The 26124-nt window shown below is 43.9% G+C and overlaps 1 protein-coding gene across 1 annotated transcript; it reads right to left on the reverse strand.

Annotated features, from left to right (window-relative positions):
• Nucleotides 1–9529: 9529 nt before the first annotated feature.
• Nucleotides 9530–24756, reverse strand: LOC118207046 (surfeit locus protein 4-like). The gene is made up of 6 exons (XM_035380324.1): nt 24532–24756; nt 14544–14730; nt 13885–13961; nt 13733–13776; nt 12018–12204; nt 9530–11136 (listed from the first exon to the last, which is right to left on the reverse strand). The coding sequence occupies exons 1-6, from the start codon at nt 24577–24579 to the stop codon at nt 10870–10872; spliced, it is 810 nt and encodes a 269-aa protein (XP_035236215.1). The 5' UTR covers nt 24580–24756; the 3' UTR covers nt 9530–10869.
• Between the last annotated feature and the right edge of the window lie 1368 nt (nt 24757–26124).

The following is a 26124-nucleotide window of genomic DNA, read 5'->3' on the forward strand; positions in this document are numbered from 1 at the left end:
ATGTTTTCAGAGGGAAGTTATGAATCACTGAGTGTCGGCTAGTATATGAGTGGAACATCTCAGTGATGGCTGTTGGGATTTTAGATTCAGTGAAATTAATGAGAAAGGGGAGTGACAGTAGTAAGTGAAGTTACTGAAACTGAGATATGAGAAGTGTTAGGTCCTCAGAGGTTGAATTTCTCTGGGGGGGGGGGGGTTTCACACATACTGAGATGAAATATTATGCATTTCAGACATGGGGGGGGGGGGGGTTGGTTGATTTCAAAGGTGAAGAGCTGATATCGGGGTACAGAAATCTCCCAGCCGCTTATCCCGTGGCTGGGAGCTGTACTGACTTTGTACTTTATGGCCGTGAGGGGTGACATTCGGGTGTCACGGTGTCAGGGCCAGAAGCGGCGCCTCCCACCACGCGGCCCGCGGCGCCGCCGGGGAACAATGGCCACAGAGGAGCCGTCCGGCGGCCACCCCGGCCCCTGCGCCCGCTCCCATGAAATCGAAAATTACAAGGGCCATTCCCCACGACAACTCCGCGTCTGTGTGTGTCTGCCTCTTCCCAGGCTCGAGAAGCGCTGAGGGACACGGGTGAAGAGAACGAGGGAGTGAAAGGGGAGGGGAGGAAGAGGCCGTTTTGAGGCTGGAAGGGCCGTCCGGCCATCTTGTCTTGACCTCTGACCTTTTCAGGTCCCTCTCCCCTTCCATGCTGTTTGAGTGATCTTTATTTTTATGTTAAAAACACCCCTGAAGTTGCGCTAAGTTTTTTCTTCCTATCTCTCCCTCTCTCTTTTTCTGTCTCCCTCTCTCTCTCTATATCTCTCTCTGTCTCTCTCTCCCTCCCTCCCTCCCTACCTCCCTGTCTCCCAGGCTGTGCAAGAAACCGCGTTTTGGTTGCGGGCGCTGTCAAGAACCAGTGCCTCCAAGAGCGTGCCCGCTTTTCTTCTCAAGACAGCAACACATAAAGCTTTCCATCAGATAGTTCCTGAAGTCTGAGCACAAGGTGAAATCGTCCAGAGGGGGGGGTCATCGCCTGCCGGGGGTCATCGCCCAAACAGCAGGGTCTCACCATGGGCACATGCTGCTGGTTTCCTAAGGTTCCCCTCCAAGATACATTCATTAGAGTAAAAAAAAAAACAAAGTACAATATTTAATTTGCAGCAATTAGTCATTCATCAATAATCTCTCTGAATGGATGGTCTGACTGCCAGTTCCTCTCTGTTTAGCCTCTACACCTGTGGTGATATTTTAGAGTTTGGCTATACAAGATTGTATGTAACACTGGTTCACTGATGAAGGTAGTGTGCTGAAACATTAAAATTTTTAACCTCATCTTAAGTGGAAAACCGTGAATGGGAATCTTTTTTCAATGTAACTGCTGAATTCTTTTGAGCCACCATCTATGCACCTCTGATTCTACCTGAAGGCTACCAGAAGAGCTCATTCTGCAAGTGGAACATTTCAAAAATAAAAAAGCCTTACCGTTAAACTGAACATTGCTCCAAAGGTTTGGGCCACCTGTCAGCAACCAAATCCTTTTCAAATTTCAATATAAAAGCCTCTCAGATGAAATGAAAAAAACTTTTAAACTTACTTACTTCTATAAAATGTCCCTCCTCTGCTTCTACTCGTGATGTAGTACTGCGCATCTATGAAAAATCTGACATAAATAACAATCAACTCTTGTAACGTCAGATTGAGCAGATGGTTGTAATGCAAACTCATGGATTTGAAACAGCCTTTCTGTGCTGCCTCTGGCTGTACTTCATTGGGAATTGTTTCCTTTTTCCCAGCAGGCTAAAGATGATAGCAGTCTGAAATATCATATTGGCATGCATAGATAATCGCTTGATTAAAACAGAATGTTTAAAGCATACCAGACACATACAGCTATTAATGCCACTCACAATCCATTTTTTAAAATGTATTTCTAAATACTCAACAACATAATATCCCTCTATTTTGTTGATCTGTGGAGCCTTGCACTGTTACCTGAAGAAATGACTGTGCAACTGAGGTTTGTTTTGGGGTGGAAATGGTGGGGGGGGGGGGGGGGGGGTCAGAGAGAGTACAGTACTGTGGAAGCCCTGCACCCCCTCTCACTCTCACCCAGGCTTCACCTGTGAGAAATGACCCCTCAACCACAGTGACACCCCACACCACCCGCCATCTCCACCTTTGATGCGCAAGGCAGCCAAGGATGACAAATAACAGCACTTAAAAAGTTTGGGGGGGGGGGGGGGGTGTTGTGAGAGGACACTTGTGTTCAATGGGGTTCTCACTTTTCGCATGTACCATCCGCCAAAACCCCTGAGGTGTCGGTACTGGCCGACAAGCCGACAGAAGCTGGCCTGGTTTTGGGTGTCGACAGTGGAAGGGGAAGGGTGTCACTGGAGCGGGGCATCCCCTGGGCTCTGTCCAATTGAATGGGGGTGGGGGGTGGGGGGGGGTGGGGTGCTAGGGGTGGGGCCACAATAAAGAAAGCACCTGAAAAATACACATTGGGCACAGTGATCCGTGGTCACCCCACATCCCACCAAATGCCGAACACTAATACAACGACCCTCTTAGGCTGTCTATTGTCCCTTTTGGAGTAGCAGGAGGTGGAGGTTCTCTAAATTATTTGTTTTCTGCCTAATATGTTTTTCTGTGATAATGACTTCAGGGTGTGGGGGGGGGGGGGGGGGAGGGTATTAGGATGGTAACCTCCAAAAAAATTTTTTGAAAGACTGAATTTAAAAAAAGGTGAAAAGAAATAAAATAGTCCTGCCCAAATTCTTTACAAAGCAAACTGTATCTAAATTATACACAGTTCCAATACAAGGTTTAAACAGAATGCAGTTTTAACAATAAATTCACAATCATAGAAAAGCCATAATGAAAATGGAGACCATTTTTACCGATTGCAAAATTCCCTTTTCAAAATATTTGGACTAGAAAATATCTTTTCTTTCATCCTGTCATGCACGAGGAGAATCCAATTCTCCCGCGCTATTAACGTTTTAATGATGGATTTTGTTTAGGCTGGGGGTTGCAGTCCGAAGGAAAGGAAGGAGTAAATAGGAAAGAGGCCGTGCACAATCAGGAGATACATCCACTCCACTAATATTGTTCTGTCCCAATAACATTATATTGTTGAGTTTCTTCTCTGCAGCCATCGATTTTTCAGACATTTCCACAGTCCTGAGGAACAGGTATGAAGGCCTATATTTTGAAGGTCAGTGGACAGAGACTTGGTAGTGCTTGAAACATAAATAATGTTGCTGGAGGGGCGAGACTATTTTAGTTGAAAAATCAATCAAATGCTTTTGAATAGAAATATTTTACAAAGAATTGGAGGATGAAGCTTCACTTTGAGAGCAACCCTTTTTCCCTTTCTTATAATTTTTTGCTCTGATGGTCAATGGAGGATGAATAGCCTATGGGTTGACTAAAGTTAAGAACAATTGATAAACAGGGTACAAAATTTAAAGAATGGAGAGAGAGTGGGAGAGATAGAGTGAGAGAGGAAGACAGAGAGAGAGAGAGAGAGAGAGAGAGAGAGAGAGAGAGAGAGAGGATGACAATTGAGCCCTTGGGTAGTCTCAGCAGGGGGTAAGCGATTATCGGTCATCTTTAATGGACAGGCATAATCCTGCATGCAACATCATAAAGAGAGAGAGAGGGGGGCAGGGATACATACACATATGTATTAATGAATACAACACATGCACAACAATCATGGCATCTAACTTACCCACAGATACACACACGCACACGCACTCACACACGCACACACACACATAGTAATGACAGAGTAATAGTGATAAAGCCTAATAATCAGGTGTTCTCAGCTCTGTTTTTGCTGATGCTGTAATGACAGTTGTAAAATCACAGGGCTCGAACATAAGATTTAAATGTCTCATTAAAAACTCACGTTTTAGTGAACCCCAATGAACTTCACATTTTATCTGCTAAACAACGCCAGCATTAGTCACAACCTTGGAGACACTTGCCATTAATTGCGTTAAATGCATAGTTTCAGTAATTGAAAGCGTAATTCGGTAATTTGTAGAATTGGGGGCTGTTGGAATTTGACTCCGTAGCCTTGGCATTCTGCTACTTTTTATGTCGTGAGGTAAGTTTTAAATGTTTCCCGTCTGTTTATTCGTGTATAGAGTTGTCAAGCCGAAATGCACTATTCTGGGCAGTAGGTGTCCATTAAGCAATTTCCAACGTTGTTGGGTGTTATTATATTTGAAGGACGGTCACTAAATGTACATCTGTTTTTATCACTCGTTAAAACGGTGAGAGCGTCGCCTTCACTATTTATGATCCAGGATGCGGTTACAAGAATAAATTCACTGCGCGATAATAGTTCAGCGCGATCATCTCTGATAGCGCTTTCCTGTTGCCGCGTTACAGCCCCCGACAAGCTTTTGAAAAGTCGAAAGTGCCCCCCAGTGGCCAAAACTGAACAACACACCTCTTCTATAAGCGCAAGATTACCATAACCGTTTGCGCGATAGCGCGTTCTCCTAATACCTCTGCCTAACAACAGACGTTAAATGTCTTTACATTGGGAGAGGATTAAAATAGATGTCAAGATTGGTTGCATTAAACTATAATGTGAAATTAAACACAAATTATTGAATCCGACAAACTTAAAGAGGCAGATAGAAGGGTTCTTTCCACCTTTAGAGATAAAACGGGGTAAGTCTAAGAAAAGTGGAAATATGAGCTTGCGATACATAACTATTTTAATATCGATGATTAAAACTGGATAATTTAAGTTAAGAATGTGTCTACTGCATCATTCTTGCACGGAATTACTTCTAGAAAATAAACGCTGACGGTCAGAAATGAGGTTATAAGGTAGTACAACCACAAAAATGAGAACGCAAGTATTGGGGCTGGTGTAACATGTTCTCGAGCCGCAAGCTCTGAAATTGTGAGTGAGCTGCATCTGTCCTTCCTACAGTAAATTAAAATGATACGATTCCTCAACACCCACGCTACGCAAAATGAGACAAAGGCCGTAAACACACCAACCGCAATACAACTGTTGACGCGGCGTGAAAATCACGGCAAATAACAATTTGTAGTCACAAGCATTCACAAAGTGTTTGGAGAAGAGACAATTCAGACAGAACGTGATATCACAGTTTAATTTACTAAGCGTCCCGTACTGACCTGGTGAAACTCTAAGATTAGCCTATTGGGACTCATTTTGCAAGTAGTGTTTTTTAACCGATGTCTCTTTTTAATATTTCCATTCACCCCATTGGTACACATAACAACACGTTTAAACAGATAAAGAGAGGTTCGATTAATAATTTGATAAATTATCTTAGATGGATTCCTTTTATTGATGACCATGGTGAGATCATAAATATCTATGGCAATCATGTAAGTCGTTCTGCATATGTGTATCCACTGAATAATAATAATAATAATAATAATAATAATAATAATATAATAGCTGCCTTTGTAATTTAGTTAGACAGGTGAACAAAGTGTGTGTGTGTGTGTGTGTGAGTGTGTGTTTTTGTTTGTGTTTTTACATATGGTATCATGATCAGACTTATGCTTCATGAGAAGAAAATTATTAAGTATTATTTTTTCAGATGGAACAATGACCAACAATGCTAAATATCCATTTTATATAGCGGCCATGTTTTTAAGCTATCAACACCGTTTTGTCTTGATCAGAACGACCTGCCCTTTGATTTAGAATGTGTTTCAAGGCCATGTCTGTGAATTAATTAATGGACACGCCCAAATTGAGAAATTGCTTCGTTAGGGATTGCAATTTAGTTAAGGACTAGTAGAAAGACGGTCGGCACCGAATTTAACATTAACCGGATTTATGGTTCATGAGAGTTTTTCACGATTTTCCAAAAACTCAAAATAGCTGTACATATCGTCTGCCGCTGTTTATTGGCCCTATACTATTTCTTTATCGAACAGTCTCAGTTGTATGTCTCCATTCCACTAATGGTTCAAAAGTTATGACTTTTCAAGTTTTGAAATTTTGACCATAGTGCCACCGCTAGGTCAATTTCAGCCATGTTCTAATTGATTGCAATTTTCACCAAACCATCTCGTAGATATAAACCCATCCCCTGGAGATATAAATAAATAAATAAATAAAATACAATATAATAATGTTTGACTGGGTCTTCAATATGTCAAACATTCTAATAAAAAGTGGCACCCCTTTTAAAAAACATGGATCTGCATCTCTGTGCAAGTCATTATTTCTCCTAAATCTTCAGAAATGTGTACTAACCACTGAACTACTCGTACTTTTAATTCTTCGCATAATGCCAGCGATCCGAGTGAAATTGCACTGAAAAAACATTTTACAAAGTCGCCTACACAAACACTTGCACATACTAAGTTACGATTGCCATAGAGAGTGTTTGTACATTGTGTTTAAATCAGCAGATTTGTCAATTCATAAATACATTTTTGCTTTTGGCTTTGGAATAAACAAGATGAACATTGAACACAAAGACCAGTCTGTTATTACTATTAACTATTAAACTCTGCTGCTTAATGCAATGCAAAAGACCCTGAGTACCAAAGATTCCTGACATCTTGACGCAGGAAGTCAAGGACCTGGGCCCCAGTGATGCCTCGGGAACTTCAGTCAGTGCACAACACCTGCCTGTACAATGGACGAGCTGGCCGACCTGATAATTGTCCACCAGCTCTAAAATTCCCCTCAGCTTGTATTTTTCTTATTTTCCTGAATGGGTAAATTCCAGTTCTTATTGCATTCTGCCCTTCCTTTGGTATCCAGCACTCTCTCAAGGCCGCCCACCTCGCTTATGCGCCAGAAAGGCCCAGGCAAAATGACATTGTTATTGATTTTCACAGAGCCCACAAAAACGGATGGCAAAAAAGGAATACCAGGAGTCAGACAGGTTAATAGCCTACTTGTCACTTTATTTAACAGAGAGCATTTCAAAAGTAAAAAAGTCACCCTTCAATTCCAGCAAGATTGTACCTGCATATAATAGAGTGGGGGGGGGAAAGGAAGGGGGGGGGAAACATTTAAAAAAATATATTTTTTAGAACATGCTTTAAAAATCTTGCTATTTTTATTCCTCCAGACTTAAAAAAATGTGTTCCATTTAAATTACCAACCACTGAGTACTAAAACTAAGCAGGATCTAGATACCTGGCCTACATTACCAAATTCCTTTTTTGGTAGCATCAATATTATAAAGATGAACTGAATCAAATTGAATTAATGTATTAAACCCCAGAATATGGGGGCAGCTCTATTCCAGGTATTTAACTCCATTACTGGTCTTCCCAGAATAAACAGATGATCTGCTGGTTTTTGTTCGTGAAAAAAAGGAGTTTTACTTCGATTATTACCATTCAAATGATTTGTACTTGTATTTGTGTTCAGATAAATACCAAGAGTGGGCGTAGTGTAAACCAGAAGTGGGTGAAGTTTATCACAGACACTGTATTAAATGCCAAAAATCACAGATTTTCACCATTATAATCAGTGGCGCTGCTGTTGTTGAGATATGAAAGCATTAAAGTCATATACAATGACACCAGAATTAATCCAGTTTAACAACAGATAATTTAACAATGTCCGATATGTTATATATCCATTACATATTTCCAGAAACCTGGCTCCAGCACTCTCCTGCAACCCTGACCAGGAATAAGCGGGTACAGATAATGGATGGACGGATGGCATGTGGATGACATCATTGTCCTGCTGGTCACACCACTGGGTGACTATGCACACTTTGTGTGTTTGTTAATGAAATGATGGGAACCCCGGCTTAAGTAGCAGACCCCAAACCAAGTTTAAGTGGGGCCCTTCTTTACGGTGTTGGTAGGTCAAACATACACATACATAAGACGCATACATGTGTTATGTGTGTGTATGTGTATATGTGTGTATGTGTATATATATGTGTGTGTGTGTGTGTGTGTGTGTGTGTGTGTGTGTGTGTGTAAGCTCCAAAATGTTTGGGACAAAGCAATATTTTCTTTTTCTTGAGTTGGCTTTGCACTCCGTATTTAAAATTTTTAATTAAAAAAATCATGTGGTTAAAGCACATATGCATTGACCATGTAGAAATAACAGCACTTTTTATACATAATCCCATTTCTGGGTGCCATAAAGTTTGGGACAAATGACTTCACAGGCGTTTCTGATTAGCAAGTGTGTTTAACTGCTTCTGTTGTTCAATTAGAAGGCATTTAGTATGTATTCTTGATGCTACACCTTTGATCGCCATTGGGGTCTGTTATTGGTGTTTGTCAGCACAGGGACCGAAGTTGTCACAATAAAATTCAAGAAACACCAAACAAACGCCAATTTGACACCAATTCAAAGCATGCATGTTTTGTGGATAAGCATTGTCATCTTGAAAGACCCAATTATCTATAGGACAGAGATGTTCAGTCAGCACCCAACTTGTCTTCCAAGGGTGAGCGCACTCATTCAACTAATGTTTCGCTTTTTTGTTCACTACCTGCAGGTGTGATAACTCCTGGTATTTGCTTTGCCACTTGAAGGGTAGCTATCAAAGATATTAAAATGCCACGCCCGTTTTTATTTTACTAGTCCACTGAACAGCTCAACCAAACCAACTTAATCTCAACCTGCGTCAAGGCAAACAAGTAAAAAAAAGTAATGTCCTAGAGGTTTCAACCTCAGTCCTGTCTGGCCACTCCACACAAACAGATACAATTAGCCTGCTAAGCTAAAAAAAAAAAAAAAAAACAAGGTCCCCAGCTAAGAGAACCAATGATAGCCTCATTACTTCTCATAATGGACTGTGATGCTAGCATGCTAACTCACAACCCTGAACTCTGGTACGCCAGCACAGCACACGGGCTAGAAATCTTTGTAATAAATGTCAGTAAAACACAACTACAGGTGTTCCGGAAGCACTCATGTGGCAGGTCTAAGCACGAGCGGCAAACTGGAACCCTGAATCTCCCGCTTCACAGCCCCACGCACAGCTTCCATCTCACCTGCTCCTCGCTCACAACTACACAGAAAGCAACGACCTTCGGCCAAAAAACCCGCCGCGTATCTCATTTGCTGAGCAGATCAGGACTTTTCTCAAGAGTGAAAAAGCGAGGACGGAAGAGAAAGTGAATGAGAAAATGAAGCGCAGGGAGGGAAAACCCCCTCTCGTGGCTCAGAGGAACGGCCTAGCGTAGGCCAGGAGAACGCTGCAAGGACGGGGCAGGAGGAGGTATTCTGACAAAATGTCCTCCAAAAACGTCACTTACCAGCTGGCTGTTATCTGAAAGACATTGATGCCACTGGCACACAAGGCTCATTGGATCAAGATAAACACACAAGAGCAGTCAGTAGCTTTACACTACACAAGGAGCACAAAAAGCAACCAAATTAACACAAAGTTCAACCATGTATATTTATTCATTTTGGGTTTTTAAATTTTTTTTTTTTTTTTTACTTTGTGATCTCAAAAAAATATAACCAAAACAAAAAATACATTATAGAAAAACCAATACACTTTAAGCTTTCTTTTTCCCTTTCTTCTCTTGACTCAACCTTGAGGAAAAAACAAAAACACTGTGTGATAAATTACAGGACACATTATGCTGACTATCTCCCTTGTTCCACGTGCTGCTGAAGAACGCCCCTCAACCTTGAGGCGTCCCTCATCTGGCCTGGCACTGCAGGTGAAGGCCGGCACACACCTGTGCCCAGGGCCGGCTTGCCATGGCATTTTTGGCAAAAAAAAACAAAACAAAAAAACACCTAAATCCTATTAAATATCTGAAAAATACAATGTAAAATTGCTTTTGAAAGGCCATCAAGGATGCTTTAATAATCCCCCCCCCACTTTAAAAATAAATAGGCTATGCACATAGCTCCCCTTTTAAACACACAGCCTCCCCTCACTGATCATTAAGAGGTCTCTGTGTCACCTGTGCATATTACGAGTGGTGAGCAATGCGGGGGGGGCGAAGACAGGTGTGTGTGGGGAAAACGGTGTTCAGATCCTGAAGACCCAACATCTATATAGACAGCAGCACAAGAAACACACGCTTGCAGGAGGTTGAGGCGCAGGTCCGTAGGCCGAACGAGGCCTAGCTGCACCCTCTGCCAACGGCCTAAACCGTTAAAATCTTTTCCCTTTCCCCTCTTCCAAAACACAGCAAGAAACTTTATTTCTTTTTTCCTTCTTTAAAAGGGTCACACACTTCCAACTGAGACGACCATAAATACAAACCTGTTCACACACCGACACTCCCTACAGTAACACCGAAAGAATCAGACGACAGTCTGTCTGGGGCACGGGGTGCTTTCTAAACGCGGTCTAAGTGCACAGCGTCTTATTCAGGGGAGCGTCATGTAAATTGGCACATGGGGATGTACACCATGAAAACCTTGAAAAGAAAATTCATAAAAACATAAAAAAACAGGTCTCCAACTCAGTTTTCATAATGTCTAGAGTTAAGATTCCTCCTGACCGCAAAGCTTGACTCCAGTCTCATTTTGTCTCATTTTACAGGATGTCAGAGAAAAGGGTTCATTTTACTGCACATTTATACACACACACACACACATGTATATGTATATATATATATATATATATATATATATACATACACACACACACACACACACACACACACACACACAATTACATACATACATACATACACTGCAATGACCATGTGTTTAGCTAGTAAAGACAAAGAAGACAAAAAAAAAAAGTGCAAGTGAAGAAAAGAGAGCAAAAGAATAGAGTGAAAGAGGGAGAGAAAAAGATAAGGTTGGTGACGATGGCGGCTGGATGGCGCTGGCACAGGGGCTGCTGGGGTCCTCATGTCCGGGGGCGCGGTCAGAGTGGGCGGGGCAGGGGGCCGAGCTCACCACTCTTTTTTCTTCTCGTCCATGGACACGCCCCCCGGCCCCAGCGCCACCACCAGCAGGAGCCCCCCGATGACCGATAGGGTCTGGAAGAAGTCGTACTTGAGGAAGTCGTGCATGGGCTTGTAGGCGGGCACCGTCCAGAAGGCGTTGAAGTAGACGTTGATGGCGAAGAGCCACACCACCAGGGTGAGGGCGGCCAGCTTGGTCTTGAAACCGATGGCAACCAGGATGATCAGGGCTGTGCCCACCATGTTCTGCAGAATCTGATTGGTCGATTTGGGAGGGGGGGGGAGACAAGGGGTGGAAGGGGAAAGGCGGATGAAGGCCTAGGATGGTGTATTGATTGCATTGAATAAGGAGTTGGGAACAAAACCAAAATTTGCTAGCATTCTGCGCACACAACTTTTCTCCCAGATTATAGTATTTTGCGCTTTTTTCCCCCAAATTAAAATGAACGATTGTATTTGTATTTGAACACTGTAACGTCCGCTGTAAATTCAAGGTCAAATTATATATACATTTCATCCAGCTTGTCTTTTATGCAGTCTTCTTAATGAAATTTGGGATGCCAAATTGAGATGTGGATTCAATACCCCAGATCCAACCCGTTTACACCCATTTAAGCAGAAACTGGACTGCACTGCAATTCCAGCCCTTTGGGTTAAAAACAGCCATGCATACATCAAATAGTTCAGCATTCACTTTTTAGTTAAGATTGAAAATCCAAATGGTGACAATATCGTCGAGACCTTGAGCAGTGTACCACAAGTGCTTGCTGAAAAGCTTACTGTATTACTGCAATACTTGTAAAATTGAGCCATCTGCAAGAGTGCATTACAGCAAAACAAAAAAAACAAACAGTAGCAACATGGTACAGCCCTGCATTACACGGTTTCTTCCTGCTTGATTGTAACATCTGACCCACTTAGGGTTTTACATTTGCCTGCAAAAGACGTACTTCCTCCTAAAGTTCAAACAATGAAATTACCATTTTTTTAACCAATAACCTGCATGTACAAACATGTGATAAATTAAGTAAAAATATACACCAGATAAGGACCAGGATGTCCAACTAATGACAAATAAACAACTTCTGCTGGAGGTGTGAAATGTTGGGAAGGTCAGGGGTCAAAGGGTCACTCACGGAGAAGAAGCTGGGGTCGAAGTGCAGCAGGGTCATGAACATGAGCACCAGAAGGACGCGCCCCCCCAGCTGCATGTACTGTTTCGGGGAGCTCTCGCCCATGGAGGGCACCCCCGCGAACATGCTCTTTCCCTCGGAGCGCGACTCCGCCAGCAGCAGCAGGAGGCCCCCGCCCAGGGCCAGGTTCCTGGAGGGACAGGCGAAGGGAAGGGAGGGGAGGGGAGGGGAGGGTCACCAGGACGAGGCCAGAAAAACGACGCTATCTTTTCACGTCTGAAAAGCGTCACGCCGTTACCGCTAGAGACCGGCCATCGAAAGGAACTTGCAAAGGAGTCTGCCCGCCTAACGTCTTTTCAGCTCATTCAGACGGGGAAAAGCAGGGAAGGTTACAGACATGCGAGACTGTGAGAAAGCGCAGACGGCGGCACACATAAAGGCCTTTTGTTGACGAAACCTGCGATTTCACAAGCGTTAAATAAAGTAACTGCAGAATAAAGTAACCGCAGAGTCGAGTACTGACCAAATGTTCCACGGTCAAGTTGATTAATGGACCAACTGATGACTGATCAGGATACATTTGAATGCCTAGAGTGGTGCACTGGCTGTAAATCGCCTTGTTAACACAGGCATTAACACAGAAAGGTAATGTGGCATGAAGATGGAGTGATTTAACTTGATAGATGAACAGGAAAAAAAAACAACACTAGGGGAGCAAAAACGGCCACTCGTCAAGAGAACTACAATTTCCTGTGACCACCACGTTAAAGGACCGACTCGCCATTTGGAGGATCCAGAGCCAGGCATTTCTATATCGGCAACACATAATAATCTAGGTTGCAGCTTTTACCAGTGGCACCATTGGGACCTATGCTTGTGATCCGGTCAGGTATCAGAACAACGGCATCAGAAATGAACTGGGTAGACCAAGGGGTGTCCAATCATATCCGAATTGGGGCCGGTGTGGGTGCAGGTTTTTGTTCTTGCCCAGAACTATGACACCTGATTCTACTTATCAAGGGTTTTGATTGAAGACCATAATTAGTTCATTAGAAGAATTAGGTGTCGTAACGCTGGGCTGAAACAAAGACCTGCACCCACACCGGCCTTTTTGGACACCCCTGGGGTAGACTGTCGCGCTACTGTAACGCTAGGCTTCACAGTAGTGATGCTCATTAGGGTCTGGTGTGGACTGTTAGCCATGCCGTTAACAACTGTGGGCAACAGCCCTGCTGGGCGGCGCATAATTAGCCTCAGTGTCGACTAGGGAGGGAGTCTTATCTTCGGTACTAGAGGGAACTCAACTGTCAATCATAATTCACTATCCTGTCAATCGTAATCAACTATCCTGTGGACATTAACAACAGCAAAATAAAGTGCTGAGATTTGGAGAAGCGCTAGAGAAGAGGGTTGGGCTGTGGAGGCCTAGAAGCAATGGGAAGAGACGATTCTTCAGTCTGCATACGCCAGACTGATACGATTAATGTTTTAAACAAAAATCCTTTTGACGCTCAGCATACCGTCCTTCCTCTCTGAGTGTCTAAATCTTCCAGTCTGCTTCTAAGTGCAAGTGAGTGAACTATTAATGGCAGTTCAGACATTCAGAGCCTTCCTTTGTGCCAAAAATACAAGAGTAGATTACTGTGGTCGGTTCAGAGAGTACATCGACAAAAAATTGCAACAAGGCCTATCTTTATGAAGAGGATCTCATGACTTACCTCATCAAAAATTTAAGATCCCACAGAATGCTGTAGGCGATCGTCTGAAAGGAGAAAGGCAGTCAGAGGTGAATCGATCGCGGTGTGAGATAAAATACACACATCCAGGTTCAGGAACGGAAAGCTCGCTCGGAAAAAGCTTCAACGCTCACCTGTAAAGCTATGATTCCGAACAGCCCAAAGCACGCATACTGGACAAAGTTCCTGCTGAGGATGAGGACACAGCCGCCTGTGGAGAGAAAAAAAATAAACATAAGAAAAATCCGAACGGTGTTCGTAGGGTCAGAAAACGCCATTAATTTAGACACCGCTGACCTGTATATACCTTTCACACCAGGGACTTCAAACTCAAATCCTGGAGGGCTGCCGTGTGTGCTGGTTTTTGATGTGCTCCTGCACATAAGTACTTAATGCAAGTCACTGATTGGCTGAAAATTATGCACACCTTGTTTTCAAGGCCTAAACTGGCAGCTGATTGGAAGGATACTGCAAAAACCAGGCAGAGGCTGAGGCCCTTCAGGACTGAAGTTTGAGAGCCCTGCCTCCACGAGCATGCTCATGAGCATCGAGAGCAGACTCGGGTCAAATACGTATTTGTATTGGATTCAAATACTTTTCTACACTTTACTGATCTTGTCTGGTGTATTGGGACCAATAAAATACTCTAAAAAAGGTGCAAACCCCGTGTTCTGCTCATATTGGCAGGCTCAATTACACCACGCGAGACCAATAGAGCGCAGAAAAGTACTTGAATCCAAAACAAATACGTATTTGACTTAGTTCTGGTTGAGAGGCACAACTACCCCCTCACCTATCTGTCCAAACAGGTTGAGCAGCACGAAGCAGGTGGCCAGGAAGTAGCCGCAGCCCCAGGTGCCCTCGATGTAGTCCCTCTGCTCGTTCCATTGGAACCACATGCGGATCCCGTCCTCCAGGAAGGTGCTGATCAGACACAGGCGCGCCAGGTGGGGCAGGTACTGCTTCGTCACGCGTAGAAACTGCAAATAGAGGGGGGGGGGGGGCACTTCAATGGTAGGTCAAGCTACAGCCCTGTCGACCTGGTTGCACTTGGTCAATTTCATTCGATTCAACCAAAATGTTAATAACGCACACTTGCGCAGTACGGGAGCGTTTGTTCAGGACCCGTCAAAAAGGACGTGACGTATATGCGTTTTCCGCGACGTGAGGAGTCGTTTTGCGGTTGTCGTGGCAACACCTAACCCTGCAGAGAGCCGGCCGGCTGCATCAGATGAGCTGGTTCTTCGACAACAAACTTTTCACATGCTGGTCTCTCCGCATGACATGACTTACACAATGACCGACAGCAGCAGGGACCCGCATGTTAACTTCACCATTCCTCATTACGCTGCTGCCAGTAAACCAGCTAATTACAGCAAAAGTAATCTTGAAGCCGCGAGACCTGCCAGGAACAAACTAGGCCGGAGGCTCTGAAATTAGACATCCCCTCCGGGGGAAGGACGCTGCGCTCTACGGAAGGCCGTAGTGAAAATGATCCCTGCGTGCTGGTGGGAATCCAGCATCCAAACTTTCCCCAAAGAAGTGCAACCTCTCCTTCTAGCCTAACACTACAACATTTGCTTGACCTTGATGATGATTACTTGAATGAAGATCCTGCTTAGATGAATCAGGCATTTTAGTCCTGGGCTAGGAGAAAATCTGCATCTGCTTCGCATGTTCCAAATAAAACCAGACGCAACTAGACTTGAACCCTTTGTCATGTCAATGATGCAAGAGGTCAAAAGCAAATCACACTGTACTCCAGAGTTTAACATAGCTTTTTTTCAAATCTTCATACTAGCTCTTTATAGCCTACTTGCCATCTATACATGAGCACAAAAGACTTGCAGCTAACCCGCGCAGGTTTTTCAAAGCACTATTTTACACCAGGTAACGGCTAGGTCAAACGCTTTGAACCGTTCCACTGTGCAATAAGCCGAACGTTAAAACGTAACATGGGAAAACAAGCAAGCAGCAGGAAAATTAGAGTCAGACCCCTCAACTCACCTCCTCCAGAGTGAAACCTGATGTAGCTGTAGATTAAACATAATGACCAGTATGAATGTCAACAAGGCGCAAGTTATTGCTCTGGAGGGTCTATGCTTGGTGCTTTTATATTAGGCGATTGGGGAATTATCTCAGTCGCCATGGTTCTCCCGGCCATAAAAACTGAAGTAAACACTGTGTAAACGGCTGTGCCATTTTATAGCGGCCATTTTAACGCTTACTGCCTGCGCTACTTGCTACCCTGCACCAAGCTCTGAGCATTACGGATCCTGCCACAGCAGCCGTGGTATTCTGGATAAGAGCATCTATAAATGAATAAATAATACACAAGAAGTAAAGTTCACTTCAACAATGTGTTTGTACAAAGACAGCAGGGCTTCAACTGAACTGATGTGGAGCGTTGCACATATTTGGAGTGTGTATGTGTGTATATAATTGATACACAATATTTACTGTCATTTCCAATGACAGATATGGATGGAATTGATTAATGATGCCTTGCCGAAAATGGTTCACTCAGAGCCGAGCGGAGAAACGCCACGGCGGTCCGATCCGAGGCACCGCAGGGTCCTGTGAGAGCGCCAGCCTCTCACGCGCCGAGCGACGCACGCTCACCCGAACCGCGCGGGCTGAAGTCACGGGACCCCGTCGCACGTCTGCGGGATGCTCTGGAAAGATGCCCAGGGCAGCGTTTACAACTTCCGCGAGTCGATCGGCTTTCTTGCAAAAGGCCGGTGTCGTATTCCTCCTGCGGAATTCCAGATGCGGGACTCCGCGCCACGATGGACACAGGCCACGCCGACTGCAAGCCGACGCCCAGTATCAAGCGTCTTCACATTACTGTCCCAATGTGTCTGTACGCTACCTGTACAAGGATGCCATTAAAGCAGGTGTACGGTTCAAGATATAAAACAAGAACACTATTACATGCATGATATCATGTATGCAACTGTGATGTAAGTTCCAGGACAGAGCTCTTCTTGCTGCCCCCACTGTCGAGCCACACAGCGTGTCGTTGCTCCTCCCGTCTCCGTGGGAGACCAACCTTTCCCTCCTTCAGTTGGGACCCCCGTCACCGAAGACGCGCGCTTCCCGATGCGCGGTTAGCCGCCCGTCGCCCGGGTGACGCTGTAACCTCCGCGCCCCCCGCCTCGTCGGCCTCCGAGCAAACAGAATCCGCTCTTCAGCCGCGGCGCCTGTTTAATGATCGACAGGGCGCTCCCGCGCTAGCCTTTTCCCCCTTTCTCTGACCGAACGAGACCGAACGGCGCAGGTTTTAGGCCAGCTAATGATCAGCCACCACACAAACAGCCACCTGCTGCTGTTTGCTTTAAGGAGGTTGCCTTATTTTAAAAAAAAAGAAAAAAGAAAAGAAAAAAAAAAAGAGCCACAACCAGGAAACGCCGGAGTGGAAGCGCTCCCTTCTGAACGGCAAATCACCTGCACCTCTCGACCGTTACCCTTCACCACAGCCGACTCAGAGGAGACCGCGTGCACGTGCATGCGAGCGTGCACGCATGTTAGGGCTGTCAAACGATGGTTTGAGATTCGAATGGTATTCGAACGGTAAAAAAATGACATTTCATCCCTGGTTCCCTGGTGCGATAGGAACGCGTCTTATTCTCCACTGGGAAGAGACAGATGATTTTGGCAAATAATTTTTGTACGCTTTACAGGGGCATAAAATGCTCTACCACTTAAGTTAGTTTTACCCCTTTCTTTTTACAAGCTAGCATTTTGGGAGTTCTAGCATTTTGGCAGGATAACTTTAAAACTATGCTGATCTTAGGTCCCCCTCCAAAAGGTCCAAGAAAGTACTTTTGAGTTTTTAATGGCACTTTATTGCAAATTACTCACCAGGATCAGGGGTTGACATAAGTGGTACACAAGTACGCATGCATGGCAAAAAGATTAAAACGCACAGTAATTATATTATATATTTTCAGGTACACACCTATTTCTCGGTGCACTTTTTGATAGGACAAATGATTGCCTCGCATTTTCATCTTTTTCCCGTGTCATGCAATTCAACATTTAAAACTGTAATATATATTTGAAAATATTCAAAAGTATGTGTTTTTTTAGAAGGAATATTCAAATGCCCTTTTTTTGCAAATGTTGTCAGCCCTAATGCAGGGCTGGGAAATAATGGCCAATGACGATAAGGAGGAAGGACGTAGTTTCAATTCCCAGAAGCAAGACTGCCACAGTGGTCTGGAGAACGAAACAACAGTGTAAAACTAATAACACAGTAAAGCTTATCCCATAACAGCCACTCCCCTTAACACACCCTGAACACCTGCAGATGCAGAACAAACGAAAACCATCCATTTAAGCAATCTGAATTTCTCAACACAGGTCAATTTCCCTAAATGTTTCACTGATAATTACTGATTTTGACTTTTTTTTTTTTTTTTTTTTACTGAGACCTATTTTAAACAGGCCCAGTGCTCTAATGCACTTTCACTTCTTACTGCTATGAAAGGGAAACTTCACAGCTTAGGTTGCACCCCCCTAGCATGTAGGTTGTACTCCCCTAGCATGTTGTTTGTACTCCCCTAGCATGCCGGTTGTACTCTCCTAGCATGCCGGCTGCACTCCCCTAGCATGTTGGTTGTACTCCCCTAGCATGTCGGTTGTACTCCTAATACTGTTGCCACTCCATTACACTTCTCTGTGATTTCCAATGAATCACAGTGTTCCTTGTTCAGTTCATAAGAGAAGTATCCCCAATCACTTGGAAACAGATCTTTTACACTCAGTTCAGGTTTTGTGATGTTTCTCCTTGCTTTTGAGGATGTTGTCAAATCTGCGGGTTTAGTTTGTCGGTTTCCAGGAAGTAGCTAGGTCATAGATAAAGCCATGTTAGCTTGTGCCCTGAATGTTTTTGCTGAGAAAGTAAAGAAGTAAGAACCCAACTGATCACAATGTGGCTGTGATAGTGAACCAATGGCCCACCGTGTCACACAAACAGAAAACATTCATCAGGTAAGCTGGGCCACTTGTCGACCAGGGCTGGCTGCAGGATAGGCCTGCTGCGCCATTTAAGAATTTTGGCTTATTAGTCAAGGGTTGCAGCCGGTTCAAATCCCTGACAGGAAACTTTTACCCTTGATTAAGGTAACCTAATTAACGTGAAATACTTTGGTCATGAATCAGCAGTGAAAGTTAATAACGTGTAGGCTAAACGTAATCAATGAAGAATAAGAGTTTCTACCCATCAAATGAATGAGAGTACAGACAATGAATGACAACAATGGGGAGTTTAGCACATAAGCAGACCCGTTGTTTTCTATTTTCTGTTTACAACACAGAACACTATGCACATAGCCTATGATATTAATATTTCAACCAATATTTCACACAACATGTCTAACTGGACATGTTGTGGACATATAAAAGAACTGAGGGATGCAATGCGACAGACTGATGAGCAAGCTACAGTTCTTCTGTTAAAAAAAATAATGCAAGTTTAGAGCCTGATTCCAATTAATAAAAAATTGCAAGCAGGGGAAGTGAACTATTAAATATGGTGGCAGAAGGAATATTGTAGAATACAACCTGAGGCTGTTTAGCTAGTCACAGAATGTTCACAGCAGGACATACTGCAGCATCAGGCCATTTCTACACAGAGGGCTTCATGTGCACGTGCAGCCAGCCTGTGACTTGATTTCAGACAGCAGTGTTATTCTAGACCACACATTACAATTACAGAGCAGCCCCCCCCCCCCCCACCCTGTCTCTGCCTGCCATAAACACAGCAATGTGCGGGCTCTGAGCTTCAATGGCTCCGCTAAGCCCCGCCCACGGGAGCCATCCACCTCAGCGCTGCCATCCCCAGAGGTGGCCAATCAGCATTCAACAAGTACCACACACGCTCGCTGTGAGCCTGCATGAAAGGAAACGGCGTGTGGCCAATCAGAAAGGACATTACGCGGATACAAGCGCATGAGTGACGCACAGGACAGCGCCGAGTTGCGGCCTGCAATACCATCACACCGTAGTAGATCAGCTTATCAGTGACCGCAGACTTTTGGACAAAGAACTTTGAATCTGTGAGGGCAGGTTATCTGATGTCACCAGTATCATTATTCTTTGGACTTCATTAATATGACGTTTTTTTTTCTTTTCTTTTTTTCAAAAAAAAAAAAGCATGTCACACCTCTTTCTTGTTAAGCAGCACCTTCATGAAGGGCAATCTGGAAATCAAGTGAGCCCTTCCAGAAGAAATCTGGAAATCAAGTAAGCCCTAATTCATGAACTAACGGGTTACACTGGCTTCATTAAGTTCAAACTTCTTGGCTTTGTCTTCTCACAAAAATAAAATCAATTTTCAGAAACCCAGATCTGGCAGTACGGCTGGCTTTCATGAATCCCACCTTCACCCCACAAAGGGAAGTCAAGGATGGAGCAGCGATTAGATGGCTTTGACAATGATAAGCTCATTGCACAACCCCCACCCCCTATACAACAGCTCCTTTTGAAAGTCTATCTGCTGTGGAAAATGGAAGCTCAGGGCACAAAGATTACAACCAATCAGCCAGTGCCATGCAACCACTGCAACTCATTCAGAATACGGCTGCCTGACTTGTCTTCAATCTTTCAAAGTTCTCGCGTGTCCCTCCCCTGCTGAGGTCAGTCCACTGGCTGCCTGTTGCTGCCGGGGCCAGGTTCAAAGTCCTGCCTCTGGCCTAAACTGCAACTAACAGGACACCACCTTCCTACCTACAGGACATAACTCAACCCTGCACGCCAGGTCGACCGCTCCAATCTCCTGCAGCAGAGGGACCTGCACTTCCTGTCATCCGTGTGAATGGTTCTTGCTCGTCCTGACCATGGAGCTTCTCCACCTCAGCGGTGGAACAAACTCCCCATTCCTCCATGAACCACTCAGTCGCTGCTCGTTTTCCTCTGCGGTCTGATGACACATCTCTTCAGACTGTACTTTACTCCATCTAGTATCACTCTAATGTACCACTTGTATCTTCATCTAGATGTTGTAGCTCTTCATCACATCTCTTGTAATCATGCCTCACTTCTAGTTTATGACTTGCCAGAACTTTACTGACTTAGCCTATTCTTACCGTGTGAACGAGACTTGAAATTCATGACTATGGATAGCTGATAATTAATGAGAAGTGTACATTATCTGACCTGTATTTTGTAGTTGTTCCAATGACCGTCAGTATGCGCTTATTGTACGTCGCTTTGGATAAACGCATCGGCCAAATAAATGTAATGTAGTATACAATTGGCTCACGGGAGGGACTGCCGCAAACAATCTGTGCCCTACACTAAGCATTTATTGTAGCAGGTCTCAGCTATAGCCTTAAAAGGCTTGTTTATTTATCAGCATATTAATGTGCAAACAATCACTGTCTCGCATACCAGGGCTCAGACAAAGGCCACAACTCTGAATCATACCTCTGCCACCCAAATACTAGCATTGCCGCAGTTACCGGCGTTACACAGTGTTCGGGCATACACCGATTACATTACTAGCCCATCGCCCCCATCGTCGTTTTGCTTTTTTTTAAAAACTAGAAATAAAAGCCATTTAGTTTATTTTTGCCTATCAGTGCCCACATTCATCAAATTTAAAACAAAAAACTAATTTGTAAAATACTAAGCGTGTTATCAATACTTATACTATAGAGTGAGAGCACCTATTATCGACCACCTTCGTTCGACAGACAGGAAAACGTAAAGATTTGTAACAACCTGTACCTAGTTATGTAGGAACAAATGTCCTTGTTATCCTCCAGTGGTTATTTTTTCCAATAGGCTACTTTCGCGATTTTTTTCTGTGCCGGCAAATAAGCCAGAGGTGGTCCAGCGCTATCTTTTGGTTGCTAAGGGGACCTGTGTCGACCACCCCATATAAATGAATGGAACTAGACATAAATTTGTTAGCATACTGTATAAGTTTCCTATCTTGCATATTTGAGGTTAATATGAGAAAGGGTGGTCGCTATCAGCACGTCTAGGAATCCGTACATATTCACAGTTGTAACCCAAGTCAAAATAGCAGTTAGGAAAGCAGTTTGAAATTATGAAGCAACATCTGCACCATTGCTTTTAATGGGTCACGATGAGATAATTCCGAGCGTATTGCTAGTCTTAAAGTTGATATGGTACATAAGGCTGTATTAATATAACTAAATGTATATGCATGAAGTTGGTTTTTTACATTTAGACAGTTTATTATGTGTATTTTTACAGGACTTACATTTTAATGGGAAACGATGTCCAGTTCTCTCTCATAAATACAAAGTAAATACACTAGCGGTCCCCCCCCCCCCCCCCCCCCCCCCCCCCCCCCCCCCCGGGTGGTCGATAATAGGTGCTCTCTCACTCTAGTCGGACGACGGACGCTACAATTAGCTGATAAACTCAAAGTGTCTGCTCACTACTACCCATACCTGTGAGTTACTCTGAGGCAGTGACCACCTGCGATTCTGAGTGTACCTGTGAGTTTCTCCGAAGCAGAGTGATCACCTGCGATTCTGACTGTACCTGTGAGTTACTCTGAGGCAGTGATCACATGCGATTCTGACTACCTGTGAGTTACTCTGAAGCAGAATGATTACCTGCGATTCTGACTACCTGTGAGTTACTCTGAAGCAGAATGATCACCTGCGATTCTGACTACCTGTGAGTTACTCTGAAGCAGAATGATCACCTGCAATTCTGAGTGTACCTGCGAGTTACTCTGAAGCAGAATGATCACCTGCAATTCTGAGTGTACCTGTGAGTTTCTCCGAAGCAGAGTGATCACCTGCGATTCTGACTGTACCTGTGAGTTACTCTGAGGCAGAATGATCACCTGCGATTCTGACTGTACCTGCGAGTTACTCTGTAGTCTGATAACTTGTACAGCCTACTTGTTCAGGACTACCCATAATTCTGCCTTTACATCACAATTGGTGCAAAACTATTGGCACCTCAACGTCATTCACCATGTGCACAGAAATCAGACCGGTGATGTCATAACGAAACGTGTCCTCTTTCACGTCCAGAATTGGGTCAAATCACACACAGCATCCCCATTTATTCTTTCCCACAAGCAATGCATCATACTCAGAGCAGAGGTGAGGGTGGTCACCAGGTCTTTCCCGTCTGTGAGGACGATGCTGCAGTCAGGAAAATTATCCAGCGTTCAGAGGCAAGGCACAGTCAGAATGACAGCATCCACACTACAGCATGGGGGGTAGAAATGAGAGCCCGGACCCAAAGGTGGCAGACTTCTCGCTTTGAAGACCTGGGAAAGCCAATGGTACTATTGCAGAAACACAAGGACCCACATTCGGCAGCCACAAACCTCCAAACAGGGACCCCTGGGACTACTCATCATAGCCACTAGCAGAGGATAAACAGAGGATGAGAAGGAGGAGGGGGCAGGAGGAGAAGAGAGCTCACCTCAACCACCACCAGGGATAACCTCCAGACTGATGATGAATGGCAGCATTTTTCCTCGCAACTCAGCGCACATCAGGTCAGGCAAACAGGGAGAAATTTACACAGCCCAATGAAAATGGGAGACGATTAGATTGGGAGAACGAGAGACCAAGATTAGGAATTTGGCCAGGACACTTGAGAACCCTGCTACGGTTCGCACAGCACAAAGAAATAACGGTTCAGAGCCAGGGTTCGTCAACTAACGCGGTAGTAATAACAGGGTTGTTGTGATTCAGGGTTGAGAATGATATAAATCGGTTAGCAAATAAACATCATTATTGTCAGAGTAGCTGCAGAATTTTGATGTCATCGTGAATGCAAGGTTCCTCCTGCTTTCTGCTGATTTGCAACTGCTCAGCCCCCCCGGCTGTAGACACTAGGCAGACTGCACAGCCCAGATCATATGAAACAGTATGTTTGCTTCCGCTGTCGAGAAGTATCGAGTACAAATAGAACCACATTATACAACAAAATACATGACATCAGACCGAAAATGTAGGCTATTTATTTTAAGGACTGTCCAGAAGTCAGTGTAAAGTTACCGTGGTCTTGTCTAACAGTCATGAAATCGAAAGTTAAATAACTTTTCTTGCCCGCATCGTGATTTAGCAAATTTAGAATTAAGACTTATTGAATCATGAGGAATACATTTATAGCAGGCACAAGACTAGCTTTACCACACCAGTGCAGCATGCTAAGCTAGCTGGCGCAACAGGTTATAACCAAACTAGCGTAAGCAGATCGGAAAAGAACATTTGCCTTAAACTATACTGTGACCCGTCACCCTTTGAACTACAGCATTTGAGGCAAACGCTCGTGTAAAAGTAGCTAGTTTGTTAACAACCCAGAAAATACCAGAGAGAGATGCACATCCTCGGAATAACTAGCTGTACCTCGAAATTCTAACATAGCAAAAACTCTGGCTTTGTCAAGCAAGATCTCCCCTTACACATGGCGTTTATACTTGGGCTGGGGAACGACAGCGAGTTTCATCTTTGTTTGGACCCCAAAAATTGACATGGAAAGGAAACCGCTGTCTGCCTTGCGCTATCGTGCAGATGTTCCGTTTCCGACACCAATTCATAGTTTGCTAGCAGCAAAGCAGCACCGCTTGATTCCATACAATGGCAAATGGACATAGGTAACGTAGCTCCCCTCCAGCTAACAGAAAAGTAATCTCCTCGGCCCAGGCGTAGCACCGCTTCCTTTTTACCCAATTATTACAGATCACACTGAAGTAGTTGGCACCCTCTTACAATATCCCATTTCAATAATACTCTTGCCTAACGCAGCGCCATCACGGCCGTGATTCGTACCTGATCCGCCACGTCCTCGGCGGTACTCATTATGTTGTTCTGGGCCATGTCTCCCTCTTCTGCGGTCGCGGGTATCGTGTCAGTGGTGCCTGTCCAGTTATCGCTGAATGAGTCGACTGCAACTCCCAAGCGCTCGTAAGTGCTGTTACTCAACACGGCAGCCTCTCTCTTCTTTGCTAATCTGTGTAGCGAAAGGCCACCTCCGTCCCACAATGCTTCGCGTTGGGCTTCACAGCTCCCTCTACAGTATGCAAAGGCCACAGCATGCCACGTATGCTGGTTTGTGAAGAGGCAGGCAGGCGTATTGTCGCTCACATAATTAGGTGATACTAGTTATTTCTGACCCTACCCTTGTCACAGGTCTGAAATTCATATTTCCCATCAATACGTCCCTGTAGTGTCCCGTGATTTTGAGAATTTTTAATCAGTTACGAGATTTCACGACTGAAAAACTAAGCATTTCCGAGACATCTAGTTATGTATAGCAGAATGAACCAATGCTTAGGCAAAATAAGGCTGAATAAAAGTTTTAGGGACATGCATCTGAGGTCTTGACGCTTAATTTACCCATGTAAAAGTAGTTATTGAAGATTTAGGAGCAATTCGATTTGACAATAGAAAACCTGGACATAATTCATTTGTTTTGCTGCATATTAGAAAGGGTGGAATGCAGCAAGTGCCAGACCATGACATTCTATTAATTTTGGAAATTTAAAGAACATAATTAATCATTTCTGAGAGCATTTGTAATTTGAAATATAGAAGACAAATATGGTACATAGATGTAATTTGTACATTTATGATCTACCAAGGCATTCCATGAAAAAAACAGGAATCCATTTCCACACCTAACTTTCTGCATGATTTAATTTACCTGTTGGATAGCCGCTCCATGAACAGTACACAAGCTCAGGCACAAAACTTCCACATTAATAGTGCATATTCTGACCTTGACTGTAGACTAACTGCTGACGACCAGTGGGCAGCAGTGGCCATTTATATGAATGCAAAATCTGACTCCTTGTCATTTGCCTGCAAGCTCACTTCTGTCAGACGACACCAAAGTGAACAGGTGCAATCTGAAATCATGAAAGCCTAACCAAGTTTTTCAGTAAAATATAAGACACATTTATAAACATTAAGCCCACACACACGCACGCGTACACACACACACACACACATACAATCTGAAGTTTTAGTTTAAAAAGAAAAAAAAACAGCAGTCCTTATTATCATCACTGACAAGATAAAAATTTAAGACATTTGTCACAAATAAGTGCAAAACCCATTCTGGACATTAATTATGAGGGGGGGGGAAAAGGGTGTTTCTTACTAATTACAACCAATCAATATAAACGGTCAGGCCCAGCAACTCTTTTATAAATAAGGCACTGTTTTTCTGCAAACTCATTTGGTAGCCTACAATTCAGCTAAGATGTACTAATGGCAGTATGCAATCGAAGACCACACAGCTTAAATGGACAGCATTTAACCACAGAATTTAACAGCAGGCATTTCATTTTTCCTTTTGACTAATTATTCCCAGTAGTTATGAAGGCCTTCTACACACACCTGCAGTTCTTTATGAAATGG

The sequence above is a fragment of the Anguilla anguilla genome, chromosome 10 (genome assembly GCF_013347855.1).
Source record: "Anguilla anguilla isolate fAngAng1 chromosome 10, fAngAng1.pri, whole genome shotgun sequence".
Lineage (NCBI taxonomy): Eukaryota > Metazoa > Chordata > Actinopteri > Anguilliformes > Anguillidae > Anguilla > Anguilla anguilla.

What these genes read in the sequence shown, in the direction of transcription:
- LOC118207046 (XM_035380324.1), bottom strand. Translation starts at nt 24,579, where the DNA reads ATGGCCCAGAACAACATAATGAGTACCGCCGAGGACGTGGCGGATCAG. An exon ending in CAACCTGTTTGGACAGATAG is followed by an intron (nt 13,962 to 14,543) that starts GTGAGGGGGTAG and finishes TTCTCTCCACAG; the next exon opens with GCGGCTGTGTCCTCATCCTC. An exon ending in TCGACCCCAGCTTCTTCTCC is followed by an intron (nt 11,137 to 12,017) that starts GTGAGTGACCCT and finishes TCGACCAATCAG; the next exon opens with ATTCTGCAGAACATGGTGGG.